The sequence below is a fragment of the Bubalus bubalis genome, chromosome 18, assembly GCF_019923935.1.
Source record: "Bubalus bubalis isolate 160015118507 breed Murrah chromosome 18, NDDB_SH_1, whole genome shotgun sequence".
Taxonomy (NCBI): domain Eukaryota; kingdom Metazoa; phylum Chordata; class Mammalia; order Artiodactyla; family Bovidae; genus Bubalus; species Bubalus bubalis.
The window spans coordinates 24,375,640-24,391,751 of NC_059174.1; the positions used below are offsets into that span (position 1 = coordinate 24,375,640).

The 16,112-nt window shown below is 46.0% G+C and overlaps 1 protein-coding gene across 1 annotated transcript in view; it reads left to right on the forward strand.

Moving 5' to 3' along the window:
- LOC102393570 (liver carboxylesterase-like) overlaps positions 1-16,112 on the forward strand; it is a 28,595-nt gene that overhangs the window by 11,699 nt on the left and 784 nt on the right. The window contains 7 exon segments of the mRNA XM_044931881.2: positions 1,195-1,299; positions 3,521-3,625; positions 5,959-5,997; positions 8,509-8,649; positions 10,446-10,526; positions 10,807-10,954; positions 15,016-15,147. Coding sequence (XP_044787816.2) covers positions 1,195-1,299; positions 3,521-3,625; positions 5,959-5,997; positions 8,509-8,649; positions 10,446-10,526; positions 10,807-10,954; positions 15,016-15,147 — 751 coding nt within the window.

Here is a 16,112-nt window from a genome sequence, read left to right on the forward strand (position 1 = left end):
CTGGGCTGGGGAGAAGGAGAAGAAGAGGAGGGATGGGGGATCGGACAGGCGACAATGGACACAGACAGGACCTGGGAGTGCGGTGTGGGGAATGGGAATGGGGGAGACACCAAGGGAAGCAAGGCTGGAAAGCCAGATTAGAAGGTGCTGGGAGCTGTGGGAAACACTCCAACTACCTCACTATTGAGCACTATTACTATATTTTTAAAACATGTGGGATCATAGTTGAATATTCAGGGAAAACTTTTTTATATTTTATAAAATGGAGAAAAAAGAAAATCATAGATAACCCCCCCAAATAAAAATTCATCCACAATCCCATTAGCCAGTGATTCTCACCATGGACAGTTTCATTTTTCTGGTCTTTTTTCCATGCTGTTGTGCTGTTCTGTGCTTAGTCGCTCAGTCGTGTCTAACTCTTTGCAACCCTGTGGACTGTAGCCCACCAGGCTCCACTGTCCTTGGGGATTCTCCAGGCAAGAATACTGGAGTGGGTTGCCATGACCTCCTCCAGGGTATCTTCCCAACCCGGGGATTGAACCCAGGTCTCCTGCATTGCAGGCAGATTCTTTACCATTTGAGCCACCAGAACAGCCCTTTTCCCATGAATCACCCTATCTGTCATCTATCTATATTTATGAATTTTTAAACAAAAAAGCTTCCTTTACATTATAGCATATATGTTTCCCTAACCATTAATTATTATTTATGTTTTGTGTGTATAGTCCTTAGTATTTCTAGTCTTTGAATGAAGAATGAAAAATACCTTATTTACCCAATGTCATATAACACCTTGTGTTATTTCCACTTTTTACTGTTATGAATAACATGAACATCTTGGAGATTTTTGTTTGCCTCCAAGTCATTTCCCTTCAATCCTGAGTAATGGAATTGGGAAATCAGAACTGTGTGTTTAAATCGATGCTAGAAATTTCCAGCTGCCTTTCAGATACTTTGACTGTTATGCCTCACTCTGTACACCTGGTTCCCTCTAGCGGAGGTTTTCTTGGAGAAGCTGGACCCTGGGGTCAGTCTAGGGAACAAGGTCAGTCAGGTCAAGCAAGGACCTGTCATGTCCACTGAGCCCCACGGTCTCCATAGGAACAGTCCAGGACGGGGCTATGGATGGGTCTAGCTCTTGAAGACCCCACTCCCTGTGAGCATAAACTCCCTTTCTTGCCACTCTCCTCCCAGGTTTTATCTCCTCTGGCCAAGAATCTCTTCCACCGGGCCATCTCAGAGAGTGGCGTTGCCCTTATTCCTGGCCTGGTCAAGAAGGACTCTAAGGCTGAAGCTAAGGTAAGCCTCACACTGGACTGTCCCTACACCATGCTCTGCTCTGCTGAAGTTGTCAGGGCCCTTTCTTATCGCAGGGTCTGGCTGACATCCTCAGAGAATCATAGCAGTGAGGGTGGCTGACCAGGAAGGGCGAGGACACACCCCGCCCCACCTCCCAGTTCTCCTGCTAAGCAAACTGGGGCAGACAGCAGAAGAACTTGTCAAGGTCAGCCAGTGATGAGAGCAGAGCTGGACTCGGGCTCGTGACTCTGGACTGCCGGCCCCGGCGCACTTTGCACTGAACATGCATCCCAAAGTGTGCCAGGTGGGGTTGAGGGGCTGCACAGTGGGCAGTGGCATCTGTGTTGCCTCCCTCAGTGTTTGAGTCTGCTGAACTCATTGGCCTCATGTGAGCCTGGAGTGGATTTTCCCTGGGGGCTTGTGACTGGGGTAGGTTCCTGGAGCATTCATTCATTCATTCACTCAACAAGTAGTTTTGATATAATCTGACATCTGGCAACCTCATGAAGCTTCTATTATAATTTAGGAGATAGAGTAATAATTATACAATTGCAAAACTTGTGAAATGTCAACTGTGACTAGAGCAATAGAGAAGAGCTGCTGCTACTGCTGCTAAGTCACTTCAGTCGTGTCCGACTCTGTGCGACCCCAGAGACGGCAGCCCACCAGGCTCCCCCATCCCTGGGATTCTCCAGGCAAGAACACTGGAGTGGGTTGCCATTTCCTTCTCCAATGCATGAAAGTGAAAAGTGAAAGTGAAGTCGCTCAGTCGTGTCCGACTCTAGCGACCCCATGGACTGCAGCCTACCAGGCTCCTCCATCCAAGGGATTTTCCAGGCAAGAGTACTGGAGTGGGCTGCCATTGCCTTCTCCGAGAGAAGAGGTACCTGATGTCAAAAGAATCCAAAAGGAGCCCTTAGTCCAGTGTGTAGGGAGAAGTTATCAGGAAAGGCTCCTGGAAAAAATAATGATCAACGAGTTGAGATGAGAAGGGAAAGCAGTAAATTACTTGGTAAGAAAAGAATATCCAGGAAGAGGCAACATCCTGAGCAAGTGTCCTGGGGCAGGAGCAGGTATCTCAAGTGAGAGGGTGAGGAAGGCTGATGTGGCCAGGGCAGAAAGTGCAGACAGCACCTGGAGAGAGCTGAGGATGCAGCCATTGGCAGGGCCATGCTACATAGGACCTAGTGGGGACTTTGCCTTTTTTTGGAGAATGTTAGGAAGACAGGGAAGGGTGAGCAACACAAAGGCCCTGCTGAGGAGTGTGCCTTAGAGTCAGTGATGTGGAGCATTTTGGTCGGGCTGGTTTGGTAGAGGGGTGGGGCCAGCAGCCTCACTTAAAGGGAGGAATCTAAGACAATGAAGGAATCTAAGATTCTTATTCTTGCCCTACCTCCCTCTCTCTCCCCACTCTGTCCACTTCTTACGGCTGAGCACTGATCGCATGTCAGACACTGGACCCGTCTCCAGTGTGCACGCTCTCCAGTGCCCCACCATCCTGGCGCCTGACTTCTCCGCTGCATCTTCCCCTCTGGCTTCACTTTGCCAGTGACTGGCCTGAGGCCACATGGCTGTTAATTGGATGAGCCAAGATTTGGAATTAGATAGTGGGATTGTGGATTCCACATTTTTAAGCTCCATTCCATGATACCTGTCTTCAGTTTCAAGGATATTTTGCCCATTTTAACAGACATAAAGTAACAGAGCAGAGGCTGTATAATCGGCATGACTGGGACCCAGGACCCACGCAAACTGGTCTGGAGCATTTTCTTTTTCTTTCTTCTTCTTCTTTTTTTTTTTTTTTAGTGTTTTAAACTTTAATTTTATTATTATGATTTTTTAATCATGTATTTATTTTTGACTGTTCTGGGTTTGTTGCTGTGTGCAGGCTTTCTCTAGTTGTGGTGCACAGGCTTCTCACTGTGGTGGGTTCTCTTGTTACAGAGCATGGGGTCTGGGGTGCAGGGGCTTCAGCAGTTGTGGTGCGTGGCTTTAGTTGCCCTGCAGCAGATGGAATCCTCCCAGACCAGGGATCGAACCTGGATCCCCTGCATTGGCAGGCGGATTCTTAACCACTGGACCACCAGGGAAGTCCTGGTCTCGGGTGTTTTCTGCTACCTCTGGCTGCCTTTAGAAATTGAGGTTGGGACAGAACACCTCGGTATTGACGGAGGGAAGAGAAGTGACTCTTGAATTCTGCTGTCACCTGTGATCTCTGTAGTGAATTGCTGCCTTTGCTGGGTGCAAAACCATCACCTCGGCTGTCCTTGTTCACTGCCTGCGCCAGAAGACGGAGGACGAGCTCTTGGAGATAACACAAAAGATGGTAAGTGCATCAGTTCTCTTGGAAAAACAAGCCCCCAACCCTGGAAACATGGCTCCAGGCTTCACCATTTCAGCTTCAGTCCTCTTGCCCTAGGAAAATTACCTGGGACAGTTTCTCACCTCCCAGGAGCAGTGTCAGCCTCTGGATCTGAATGGTGAACTGTTTTTCTTTATTATTATGAATCTCTCAAACTTTAGCAAAGTCAAAAAAAGAACATAATGAACAATTAATAATCCTCTAGATCTATCAAAACTTATTTTTTCTATTCTCATTTTTAGATATATTTTTAAAAATTAAACATTGTGTATTTCAGAGGTTAACTACCATCCTGAACTTTAGGGACAGAAATATAAAAAACAAATATTTTTGGAAAGATTATCACAATTTATCTTAGTTAAATTAGAAACCTTTTCATTTTTAAGCCAACGGTGGGCCACTTTTCTAGATTTTTTTAAGACTCTGCCTCAATTGTTATTCTAGGAAAACTGTACATCAACCCATTAATCTATCCAACCATCCATCCATTTATTCATCTATCTTATCATTCCTCTATCCAGTCCACAAATCCATTCAAAACTTTTCATTCATCTATTATTCATTATCCATGCACCATCCACACACCAGTATTGTCACTCCATCATCCATCCCTCCAATAAGTGATCCATCCATCACCCATCTCCACGTATCCACTTGTCCATCTGACTCACCAGTACTCCACCTACTGACCACTTCATCCATCCATGTATCTAGGTTAAGTGTGTGTGCGGCGGGGAGGGGTGGTAGCAGGGAGGGTGATGTGAACGTGAATCAGCTATATCGTCCCTGCTCACAAGGAACTTTCCAGGGAGAAACGCAGCCACATACTTTGTGGGCCCTGTGTGGTAGGCATACAGAGAGGGGAAGTATTTGTTGTACTAAGCAAGGATGCTTCACAGAGAAGGTGACCTGTGAGGCTTGATGGATGTCTGTGGCAGTGCATCATCACAGAGAAGCCACAGCAGGACGATCACCCAGAAATATAGCACCCAGGCCAATAGAAACTATCCCCTCTATCGGGGAGGGTTTGAAAGAAAGCCCAGAGGAACCTAAGCACCTGGGCTCTCTGTCTGGACTCCGGAGGGTATTCCTGGACCCCCAGAAACAAGTCTCTAACACTGGACTCTGAGCCCTTTCCAGTGTGGCCTTGGGACTTAGATCCTGACTTCTCAGGCTCACATGATGTGACCAATATGTTCAAAGAATGAAAACACAACTGCCTTCTAATGCCTGAAAGGATGTGAATTTATTTCAGCACCTCTCAATGTGGCACATGAGGTCCAGTTTATAAAGGGAGAATTGGTAACTTTGGTAAAACCCAGAGCCTCTATAATCCTCCTGAGTTTTCTGAGATCATGTGGAAGTGTTTCCATGGTTACCTTCTCACCCTAGTACACACACATAGACACACACACACATGGACACACGCACCTGGATTGCAGGGCTACAACACATAATGGAGAGACCGTTTTTGGTGACCTTCTACATACTGGTCAGGCCTGTTAGCTACAGTATAACAATAATGTCAGTACAATCGTGGTAAACTTACAACAAAGAGAATTTTCAGTGAGTTTGTATGAGTCAGGATTTTCTAATGCAAGATGAGAAAACTCATCTCAAAGTGCTTTGAGAAGAGAGAGGAATATATTGTGACAGAATCTTCTGGTAACTCACTGACAAGTCCAGGAGTTGACGGCTTCTGGCGTGACTGGATCTGGATGCACATATGATGCTATTAAGAATCAGTCTCTATCCCTCAGCTTTTACCTTTCTGTGTTGGCTTCACTCTTAGGCAGATCTGGCCCCTAGGGAAGTTAAACAACAATACTCTAGTCTTACATCCTATCTGCTTAGAAACCCTCTTTCCCAATAACTCCAGCAAAAGTTTTGGGTAAACTGTATTGAACTGACATGGGCACATGTCCACCGATGAAGTAGTCCCTGTATTCAGGGATTTGGTGTGCTGGAGGTCACATACAGATGCCTGTAATCATGGAGTGAGAGTTGGGGAGAGGGGGTCCCCCAAAGGAAAATCAGGGTGTTGTTGCCTGGAGGAAGAAGAAGGGGAAATGGGTGGAGGGCAGGGCAGGCACCATCAGTCCTCTGCAGAGCTCCCCTGCCCCATCCCACACCTGCTCCCTGTGCTGGTGCCCAGGGGAGGGTGTCGTGCCCGCTTCCTTTCAGCCCAGCCAGGGTGGCACCAGGAGGGAGCACTTGGTACCTTTGGGACAGCTCACAGAGGTCAGATTTCCTCCCAGCAAGCCTCCTCACCACAACCTCTGTCTTTGTCTTCACAGAACTTTTTCACTCTTGATTTCTTGGGAGACCCAACAAAGGTAAGGACCTTTGCTTTCTTAATTATGGGTTTTAAGTCTTGACACCTTTAAGCTCCAGTTACATATGAATGACAGGAATTCTCCCATAAGCGAAGCCATAGTAGCTCCTTGTGTTTACCCTGCTGACGCCTGGAGAGGGATAGAGTAATGTCCGGGTGGCCCCAGGAGGAGACCAGTCATCAGACTAGAACCCAGTACCCTGACCCCCGGGCAGTGCTCTCCATCATCAACTCTGTGTCCCTGTCCCCAACCAGCCCATGGTCTTGTTTACATTCCTGAAAATGCCCTGTTGGGAGAAGGTGAACGAGAAACCTCCACTGTGGAGGGTGGAGATGACTGGGTAAGGGACTCTTCAGAAGCCTCCAGGAGGAGCCCGGATCATCTCCTGGGGGGTTTCAGGTTGACTGACTGTGCAAGTCGCACTGTTTGCAGGGATGTGGGGAAAGGAGCCATGAGTCTGAGTCCTCAGGACACCACCCTCCTCCCAGCCACGTGGGAAACTCCAACAGCAGCCTCCCATCTCCTTCATCTCCTCCCACCTTCCAACGCTTCCCTTCACCAGGTTCTGATTGCATTACTTCTGTGGCATCTCAGTCCTGGCCTCTCTGCAGACTCCCTGGGGAGTCTTACCTTAAAAGGTGTAGAGAGGATCAAATGAGACTTAGTCATTCAACAAAGTTTTTTTTTTTTTTAAGTAGACTTGCAGTGTTGGACTGGTTTCTGGTATATAGCGAAATGATTCAACTCTACATATATATACACAATCTTTTTAATATTGTTTTCCATTATGGTTTATTACTACTACTACTACTACTAAGTCACTTCAGTTGTGTCTGACTCTGTGCGACCCCAGAGATGGCAGCCCACCAGGATCCCCCATCCCTGGGATTCTCCAGGCAAGAACACTGGAGTGGGTTGCCATTTCCTTCTCCATGGTTTATTACAGGATATTGAATATAGCTCCCTCTGTAGGGTCTTGTTGCTTATCTGTTTTATATATAGGAGTTTGTATCTGCTAATCCCAAACTCCTAATTTATCCCCACTCGACCCCTTTTCCCCTTTGGTAACTATAGTTTGTTTTCTGTCTGTGAGTCTGTTTTGTTTTGTAAATAAGTTCATTTGCATCATATTTTAGATTCCACATATAAGTGATATCATATGGCATTTGTCCTTCTCTTTCTGACTTACTTCACCTAGTATGTAATCCCTGAGGCCACCCATGTTACTGCAAATGGCATTGTTTCATCCTTTTTCATGGCTGAGTAATATTCCATTGTATGTTCCATATCTTCTTTATCCATTTATCTGTCGATGGACATTTAGATTGCTTTCATGTCTTGGCTACTGTAAATAGGGCTGTTGTGAACATTGAGATGCATGTGTCTTTTTGAATTAGAGTTTTCTGTGGATATATGCCTCGGAGTGGGATTGCAGGGTCATATGATAATATTTTTAGCTTTTTAAGGAACTTCCATACCATTCTGCATGGTGGCTGCACAAATTTACATTCCCACCACCAGTGTAGGAGGGTTCCCTTTTCTTCACAGAGATCAAACAAGGAGCTACATTTTTGTCTTTTTGTTTCATCTCTAATATCATTAACATATCTTTTCATGGTCCTATTTAGTGCCACCTTTTGCATTCTTGAGTTTTGTGCTGTCAGTTTTGCTGTTTAAAATAATCCCTGACCACAGACAGAAGGGCTGTCTAGTGTGCCTAAGTGCAGGCAGCCTATGACGTGTCTGACTTGTGAGAAATACGAGTATTAGACAAACTGCCTTCAGGCATGGATGACAGTGCTGCTGGTCAAGAATTCAGTGTTAATTAATCAACAATGCGGAGCATCCAGAATAAGGAAAAGATTATTTGCTGATCAGTTCGTTGAGCTGCTTAGGAATATGCTAAATTAACATCTATAGCATGTGAAACCATGAAAGAACCACGAAGCCATGAAAAACAAGCTATGTTTGTGATTTTATGAGATGAAGGCAGATTAAAAAAAAAAAGGATAGTGGGCGGCACTGTTGAGGCTGATGGCCAAGGGATTTACAGTTGCATCACCCAGGGAACCACTGAGCCCTTGTTGGCTTAGTTGCCCTGAGGTCTGTGGAATCTTCCCGGACCAGGGATTAAACCCCATGTCCCCTGCATTGGCAGACAGTCTCTTAAGTGGGGGACCACCAGGGAAGTCCGTCACAGTAAGTTTTTAGAGCTTAAGTACCACAAATACTGAGAGCTGAATGAGACTGGAAAGAGACATATAGATAGATACTTCAAATATATGCACATTATATTATATATTTTTATACCAAATTGACTGAAGATCTGTCCCCATCACCTGACCACTGCTGTCCCCTGGTCAGAGTTCTACCCTCTGGGGTCCACAGAGTTATCCCCCTTTGTTAGGACTCAGGTGTGTGATACTGGTTGTGAGCTCCGGCAGGTGGAGACGGGGATGCGGGTGTGACCTGGAAGGGGAAGCACAGACAATACTCTGCCCTCTTCCCCAGACCTATCCTTTCCTGCCCACCGTGGTTGACAGAGTGCTGCTGCCAAAGATGCCAGAAGAGATGCTGGCTGAAAAGAACTTCGACACCATTCCCTACATTGTCGGAATCAACAAGCAAGAGTTTGGCTGGATTCTGCCTTTGGTGAGAAAGCGCAGGCCTCATAGACTTGTCTCCCATCCCATCACCCTCCCATCTCTGGTCACAGACCCCTCTCTGGGACCAGGCCAGCTGTCCCTGTCATACAAAAGTTGACATTTCCATGGAAACTATCTCCGATGGTCCACACTGCCATCTGGGAGATGTAGCCCTGGGGACCCACGTCCCCACACACTCTGTGATTGTCCCCCCATCCATGGATCCTGAAATGCTGGTTCTGGGAGGGCCGGTAGAGATCGTCACTGGGCAGATGAAACCCAAGGCCTGGATGGGGCCAGGGGCTCGGGGGTTCTGGAGAGTGAGGCCTGGGACCTGCAGCCTCTCCCCTCGGGCTTGCTGTTTTCATGCTTTCCCCACAAATCACCCCTGGTCACCCATGCTCTCACTCATCTCACGGAAAGAGTCAGAGGAGCCTCCTTCCTCCTGGGTTAAAACTGACTTCAAAAGTTAGGAAGGGCTTTCCCTTCTGCCAAAGATAAACAAAGCCGAACACTAGGTGACGTGGTAACAGATTTGATTCAGTTACACCCCTGCTCTAGGGAAAAGATCCATCGTGAACTGAATCCAATCCCTGAAATGAAAGCCTGGAGCTTATATAAGGAGTGGGTGGGAGTGGGGTGGGGTGGGGTGGATTGTCCATGTGACTGGACCACCTGGATTTGTTAGCTGGCATTTATCTGGAGAAGAAACAAACTTCTGTCTTTATGACAGGAGGCAGTGGTGTAGAATCAAGGTTCCCACTGAACTTAGGCCTTTATCTTTTCACAGGGACTGGAGGACAGAGCAAGAATTATCCCCTGCATGTTTGTTTTTCATAGAGATGGCTCTCAGGTCCTTGAGGAAACAGCTTTGGGTGGTAGATTTACATGTAAAGGGACAAAGAAAAGATTTATAATTACAAGAGTTCTAAAGTAACTGCTCTAAGAGGGAGTTCAGGGACCTACCTGCCTATCACCAGGCTTTGGCGGAAACAAACAGTAAAATCTCCTGGCAGCCCAGAGCTCTTGAAGGGGGCCTGCGGTCATCCTGGGGACATGGCCTTAAGCCTTCTTTAGCTGTCCTGGAGTTTGGTCTAGTCTCTTAGGGCTGAGCTTTAATGGAGTTGTAGTTCTGCGGTTCTTCAGAATGATTTCAGAGGTTATACCAAAGGACCAAAGTCATAATGGCAGGATTTGGGGCTTTCTCAGTTATCTGACTAGCAAATCTGCCTGTAAAGCCCCTGGGTCGGAAAGATCCCCTGGAGAAGGGAATGGTTACCCACTCCAGTATTCTTGCCTGGAGAATTCCACAAACAGAGGAGCCTGTTGGGCTACAGTCGATGGGGTTGCAAAGAGTCAGACATGACTGAGCTACTAACACTTTCACTTTTTTTTTACAGTTATCTGACACAGGTGGGGTATTTGTGGGATCCGTGTCATCTGCCCCAGAGCCCTTCGCTTCAACCCTAGGCTGGCCGAAATCTTCCCTCTCTGTCTGGACCACTCTGGGGACTCTAATTGTTTGTCTGTGTGTGTGTCTACACACACACACACACACACACATACACACACACACACAGATATACACACACACACAAGGACTAGGACAGCTTCCCTTAACAATTACATTATCCTCTTTACACTCCTTGGTCTCTGGATATGAAAGTCCATTTGAGTCCGAAACTCATCAAAAACACATGACAAAGTGACCTTCAGCCTCCATTTAGTTTGGTCTGTTGGTCACTTTGGTTTTTCCTGCTATTTCCTGATGATTTCACAATTGCTTAACCTTTGTTTTAACAGCTCATGGGCTTCCCACTCACTGCAGGCAAGATGGACCAGGAGATGGCCACGTCACTCGTGTGGAAGTCCTACCCCATCCTTGTAAGACACTAGAAATCACAGAAACTGGCTGAGCACCAAAGAGGGGTAGGGGCTTGTTTCCAATTTCAGAGCATCTGATGGCAAAATGAAGACTGGGGCTAGGGGTCGGGGGGATTCAGCTCCTATTTTTCTGCCTTTCCACCTCACCACCAGGGGTGGGCAGGAGTGGTGGCATGGGGCCTGAGAAGTTCACCATTAATGCAAGCCTTCCTCCCTGGCTGGGGAAGCCAGGGCTGTTCACTAGGGCTTGGTGGTCACTTTAACGTTTGATCTATTTCAGAACATCCCTGAGGAACTGGCTCCAGTGGCCACTGACAAGTATTTAGGAGGGACACATGACCCTGTCCAAAAGAAAGACCTGCTCCTGGACTTGATTGCAGATGGGTTGTTTGGTGTCCCGTCTGTGAACACAGCCCGCCACCACAGAGGTGAGTCTTCGACATTGGACAGGAGAGGGACCCTGACCCCACCAGCGTCACACTGTATTCTGTCTTAACCCTCAGCACAGAAAGGTATAAGAAAACTTCAAGATACATTCCATATAGCCAGGGGTGGGGCACTGTCCTATTTTGGTTTCCACCAGAAGCAGACTCTGAGAAAAGGATCTAAATGCAGGTAGTATATTTGGAGGTGATCCCAGATAACACTGGTAGAGGAGTGGAGAAGTGACAGAATGGACAAGGAAGTCAGTCTACACTGTGCTGTCAAGCGAGTATCCAGCATGGACACCTGGGGCTGGGGAATCACTGGGAAATCAGCAGAAGATATGGCTCAGGGTTTTCCCCAGTCAGTGGCAAGAGAGCTGGGGTATTTATCCTCCAGCTTTGATGAGTCATCAGTTGAAGGCTGTTCCCAAGGGCAGTTAATTCCCTGGTGCTTTAAGCTGCTGCACATGTGGGCAGAGTGGTCTCTGGCTGTCGAAGACTTCAGGCAAAGAGCTACAGATGCAGGAGGTGGAGCTCTGGCCAGTGTGCCCAGAAGCAGGGGACATGGGGAGACACCAACAGTCTCTGCCCTGGGGTCCCTCACCTGAATTACAGTAGTCTGTGGGGCCACAGGGCAAATATTGGAGGTTTTGTCTTAGAAGCCTTCCAAGGTCAGAGATAGCTTCAGACTAGTTTGTTAACCAGTGGAGCTGAGATAGCATGAGGCCAAGTGTTGGATCAGGAATGTTGTCTGGGATGAAGAAAACCCAAAGGACTGAGCAGAGGGAGGTATGGGGCAAGTGGTCTGGAGAATGTTGATGTCTGCAGCTGGCCTTGTTCCATGCCAGTGTGTGCTGGGTCTATCGCAGGACCTTTTAGCATATCCCAAGACTGTGTGTGAGGGGGCCCTAGGGGCATGAGGCCAAGGATGGAGGAGCTCACCTGGACAGGAGGTATCCTTTTGGGGTGCCTTGCTGAGGTCCTCACAGGACCCTCCCTTTCCAGGAGCTATCTCTCACCTATTCTGCAAGGCAGGACGTGGTTCTCTGACCCAGATCACTCTTTCTAACCATGCTAGAAGGGTTTTAGAATTTGGGACTCTATAAGCATAATAAAAAGTAGCTACAGCTGACCTACCAGGTCCCCCCAGTTCAATACAGTCATGGATAGGTTCTGGTTACCCTTCCTCCTCCCTAGGGTCTTGATGAAGCTCTTCAGCCAGGGGCGGCCTGGGGTCAGAGCTGTGCTTTCACAAAGTGGTCTTGTCTCTCCATACATGTGGTTTCCTCTGCTTCATTGTCTGTTGACCCAGTCATCTTGGGTGAGTCAGGATGTGTCGGCCCACCATCAGAGTCATTTTTGCTTGGAATTGCCAGACTTCATTAACATTATGCTTTTCTTTTTTTAACTTTTTGTACTTGTCTTAAGTCTTTTTTTATACAGAAGAGAACTTATTCTGAATATAAAAATTAACATCTTATAGTTGTAGAACATTTTGAAAATATGGAAACACATAAAGAAGAAACTAGAAATTTGTAGTTTCTAGTCAAATTTCTAGTCAAAGCTAGCTCTAACCTTGGAAGCCTTCAAAATTCATAGAAATATCAGCTATAAATTTTTGACATATTTTCTTCATTAATCTTCCCATGACTTACATATAATTTAAATATTAATTTTATATTGTGTTTTTTTCATGGAATCCTACATGGTAAGCATTTCCTCAATGTCAATGAAAACTCATAAAAAACATCCATTATCTCATGGAATAATACATTAAAATTTACTTTAGTATTCCTGTCCTACTGGATATTGAGGCAGGCTGACCATACTTTGATGCTGTAAAATATTATGCTCAGCCTGATGTGCATATATCTTTAATGAAATCTCTGATGATATTTTTTTTAGATTTGGTTACTAAAGGTTTAATTACTAGGCTAGCTTGTAGGACCATTTTAAAGTTCTTGATACATATTGTGAAATTGCTTCCAGTATATAAGAATGAGTATTTCTTAATTCTCTCTGTTAAGATACTCAGATTAAAAAATAAAAATAATGCTGCCAATTTCATAAGCCCCTCCTTACCAAATAGAGAAAAAAGAACATCACACTGTTTAAATTTGTGTATTTTTTATTGCTAGCTCTTTCCTTCCCTCTGCTTTTCTTATTGTTCCCAAATGTTACTATTCAAACCTGTGCCCTACTTATTCTTTTGAAGACTTGTGTTGTGGTTGTAGGAATTTAATAAATCTCAGAAGTTTAAGCCAGAAATGTTAAAAAGAAAAAAATGAACAAAAATATCTTTTGGGCAATATGCTCCCAAAAATAATTTCTCCCATTCATGAAAGTTCTTTCCCCTATGGTTGGATCATGAGTTCTTTCTAAAACTTTAAAATGGTGGAGCCAAGGTTAAAGCCCCTCCTTACAGCATTCTCTGCTTGACATTGAAGTAAAGTAAAGTCACTTAGTCGTGTCCAACTCTTTGCGACACCATGGACTGTAGCCTACCAGGCTCCTCTGTCCATGAGATTTTCCAGGCAAGAGTACTGGAGTGGGTTGCCATTTCCTTCTCCAGGGGATCTTCTTGACCCAGGAATCAAACCTGGGTCTCCAGCATTGCAGACAGATACTTTATCATCTGAACCACCAGGGAAGCCCACAGCCTTGAAGCAACTGTTTAATAAGTGGCTTGTGGGACCACAGAGGATTGCTTCTTCCAAAAACCACCTCTTGCTAAACCAAAGTGCAAAGGTGGGAGATGAGGGAGGCAATTAAACAAATTATTTTACGTCCTCCTGTTGGGATGGCATATATTGTTAAACTACTTTGTTGGGAAATTTTAATGACATGAAGCAATTATTATGGGCATATGTAATAACACGTAATTATCAATAGTATCATAATTTTATATGCATAAGTGGAATAAGTTCTGAAATATTAACAGAGCACTCTGCACTCTGAGCAGTGCGATTATAAGTGATCATTTTGTTCATTTTCCTTTCTTTTTTTTTTTTGGCATTTTCCAAATGTGATAGTATCCCCAAGGCGGGGAGGGGGTGTTGTGATATCTCCCCACCAGTCTGCCTTGGGGCCTGGCCCTTCCCCATTACAGTCACTGGCTGTGGCATAACGATCAGTGCAAAGCACAGAGCTCCCCAGGTGGGGGGCCCACGAGTTATCCCTGAAGGAACAAGATGAGCATCTCTGCTGAAGCATCAGCAGGAAAACTGACTCTTCTTGGGGCTTCGAGAGGGGGTGGAGAGAGGGGAGAGGAGGGGAGGCGAGGAGAGAGGCCAGGAGAGAGGGACTGTCCCCCTCCTCAGCCCCTTCTCCATTCTGCCACTGCTGCACACTCCCTGAGCCACGCAGGAATCAAGACATGTGAGAGGACGGACAAAAAGGAAATACTGGATTGAGGTTTCCTGAGACATGGGGAGCAAATTTTCCCCTTTCTGCATAGGTTTGTATTTAAATCTGCACTTTCAGGCTCACAACTTGAATTTACTTCACTCTTCTTGGAATACATGTGAAAATCACTGGAAAGGTTCAAAAATGGACATAATGGAAGACACCTGTCAGGCTGCAGGTATTCTCAAAGGAAATGAAGACTAGCCTGTCAGCAATGAAATACAATAAAGTGTGCATGTATGGACATCCTTGTGCATGGATGATCAAAAGGGGCTTATGTGAACTGACCCAGTGCCCCTATATTTATTTAGAATGGAGCTACTCAAGGTTTCAACATTCATTCATTCACTCTTCACTTACTCATTCAATAAATACCCAGCTCAAATCCTTTTCCACCTCTACCAACTACGCACCCTTAAACAAGTGATGAAATTTTTCCGAAATTTTTCATGTGCTCATAACCAGGGGCTTCCTGTAGGAACACACAAGGTTGGCACACGGTTGGTTCTCACAGTGGGCAGCTGCTATTAATACTGTTGTTATTCACTCAGGACTAGGCGTGCCCCCAATTTCCTGGTTGCTCACAGCCCCCTGGAGAACTTGATACCATCAGGTGTGCGTCTGCTGAAATGAACCGTGTATGAATCCATGTTTTCCAGATGCTGGAGTCCCGACCTACATGTACGAGTTTCAGTATCACCCAAGATTCTCATCAGAGCTGAAATCCAAGACAGTGATAGGGGACCACGGGGATGAACTCTCCTCTGTCTTCGGGGTTCCAGTTTTGCAAGGTGATGGCCCTTTGATGACTATAAACTTGGAGTTAGGAGATCTGGGTTCAAGTTTATTTGGTGACCTTGGGCAGGTTCCTCCTTCTCTCCAGGTCTTAGTTTCCTGAATTCACCATAACAGGGTGGAAGGACAAAGGTCCCAACCATCCTTTTGCTCTAATGAACCCGATGGAGAATGTGAATCCTTGTGCCCTCACCCTGGTCACTGTACGAATCCAGACTGGGCATCAGCAAGACGGGAGCTGGGTCACCCGCAGGGCCCTGCTCAGGGCTAGAAGGCCACCACTCACTCTGCCCTCACAAGAACACATCAGAATGTGCGTGAGGGTAAAGTTAGAGCTGTTATTAACCTTGAATCAGGACTAACATGTGTGTCTCTCTATCCAATCATCTATCTGTCTAAAACTCATATCTTTTAATATCATAGTATATCTAGGTGTGTAATATTAAAAAAAATAAAATCTTTTCACAGATGTCTTCAATGCCTTAACCATTAGCGGTTACAGACAAATTGTGTGTGGCACATCACAGAACTGCTCATTACACACAATGCCTCCGAGCATTTCCTGCTTGGGTGACTTTTGCGGGATCTTGGAGCTCGGTTATTTTCCGGATTCTGTGAAAATGTGTGTGGATCAAGGACACCGAGAAAAGACCCAAAGGAGAGCATCCTGGGAGTGGGGTTACTCTAGCAGCAGCCCTGGGGTGTGTCCCTGAAACACTGAAGGCGGAAAGGCAGTCGCGTGGGCACAGAAGACAAGGCAGTCAGCTTATGGATCGACTGCAGCCCTTCACTGAGCCCAGTCTCAGTCAGTAACTGTCAAGTTTAAAGTCCACTTGTGTTACCCAAGATCTTCTTAAAATGCAGGCTTAGACTCAGTAGGTCTGGAGTAAGGCCCCCATTTCTGAATTTATTAACCATTTCTCAAGTTCTGCTACTGCCCATGAATCACTCTTTGAGCAGC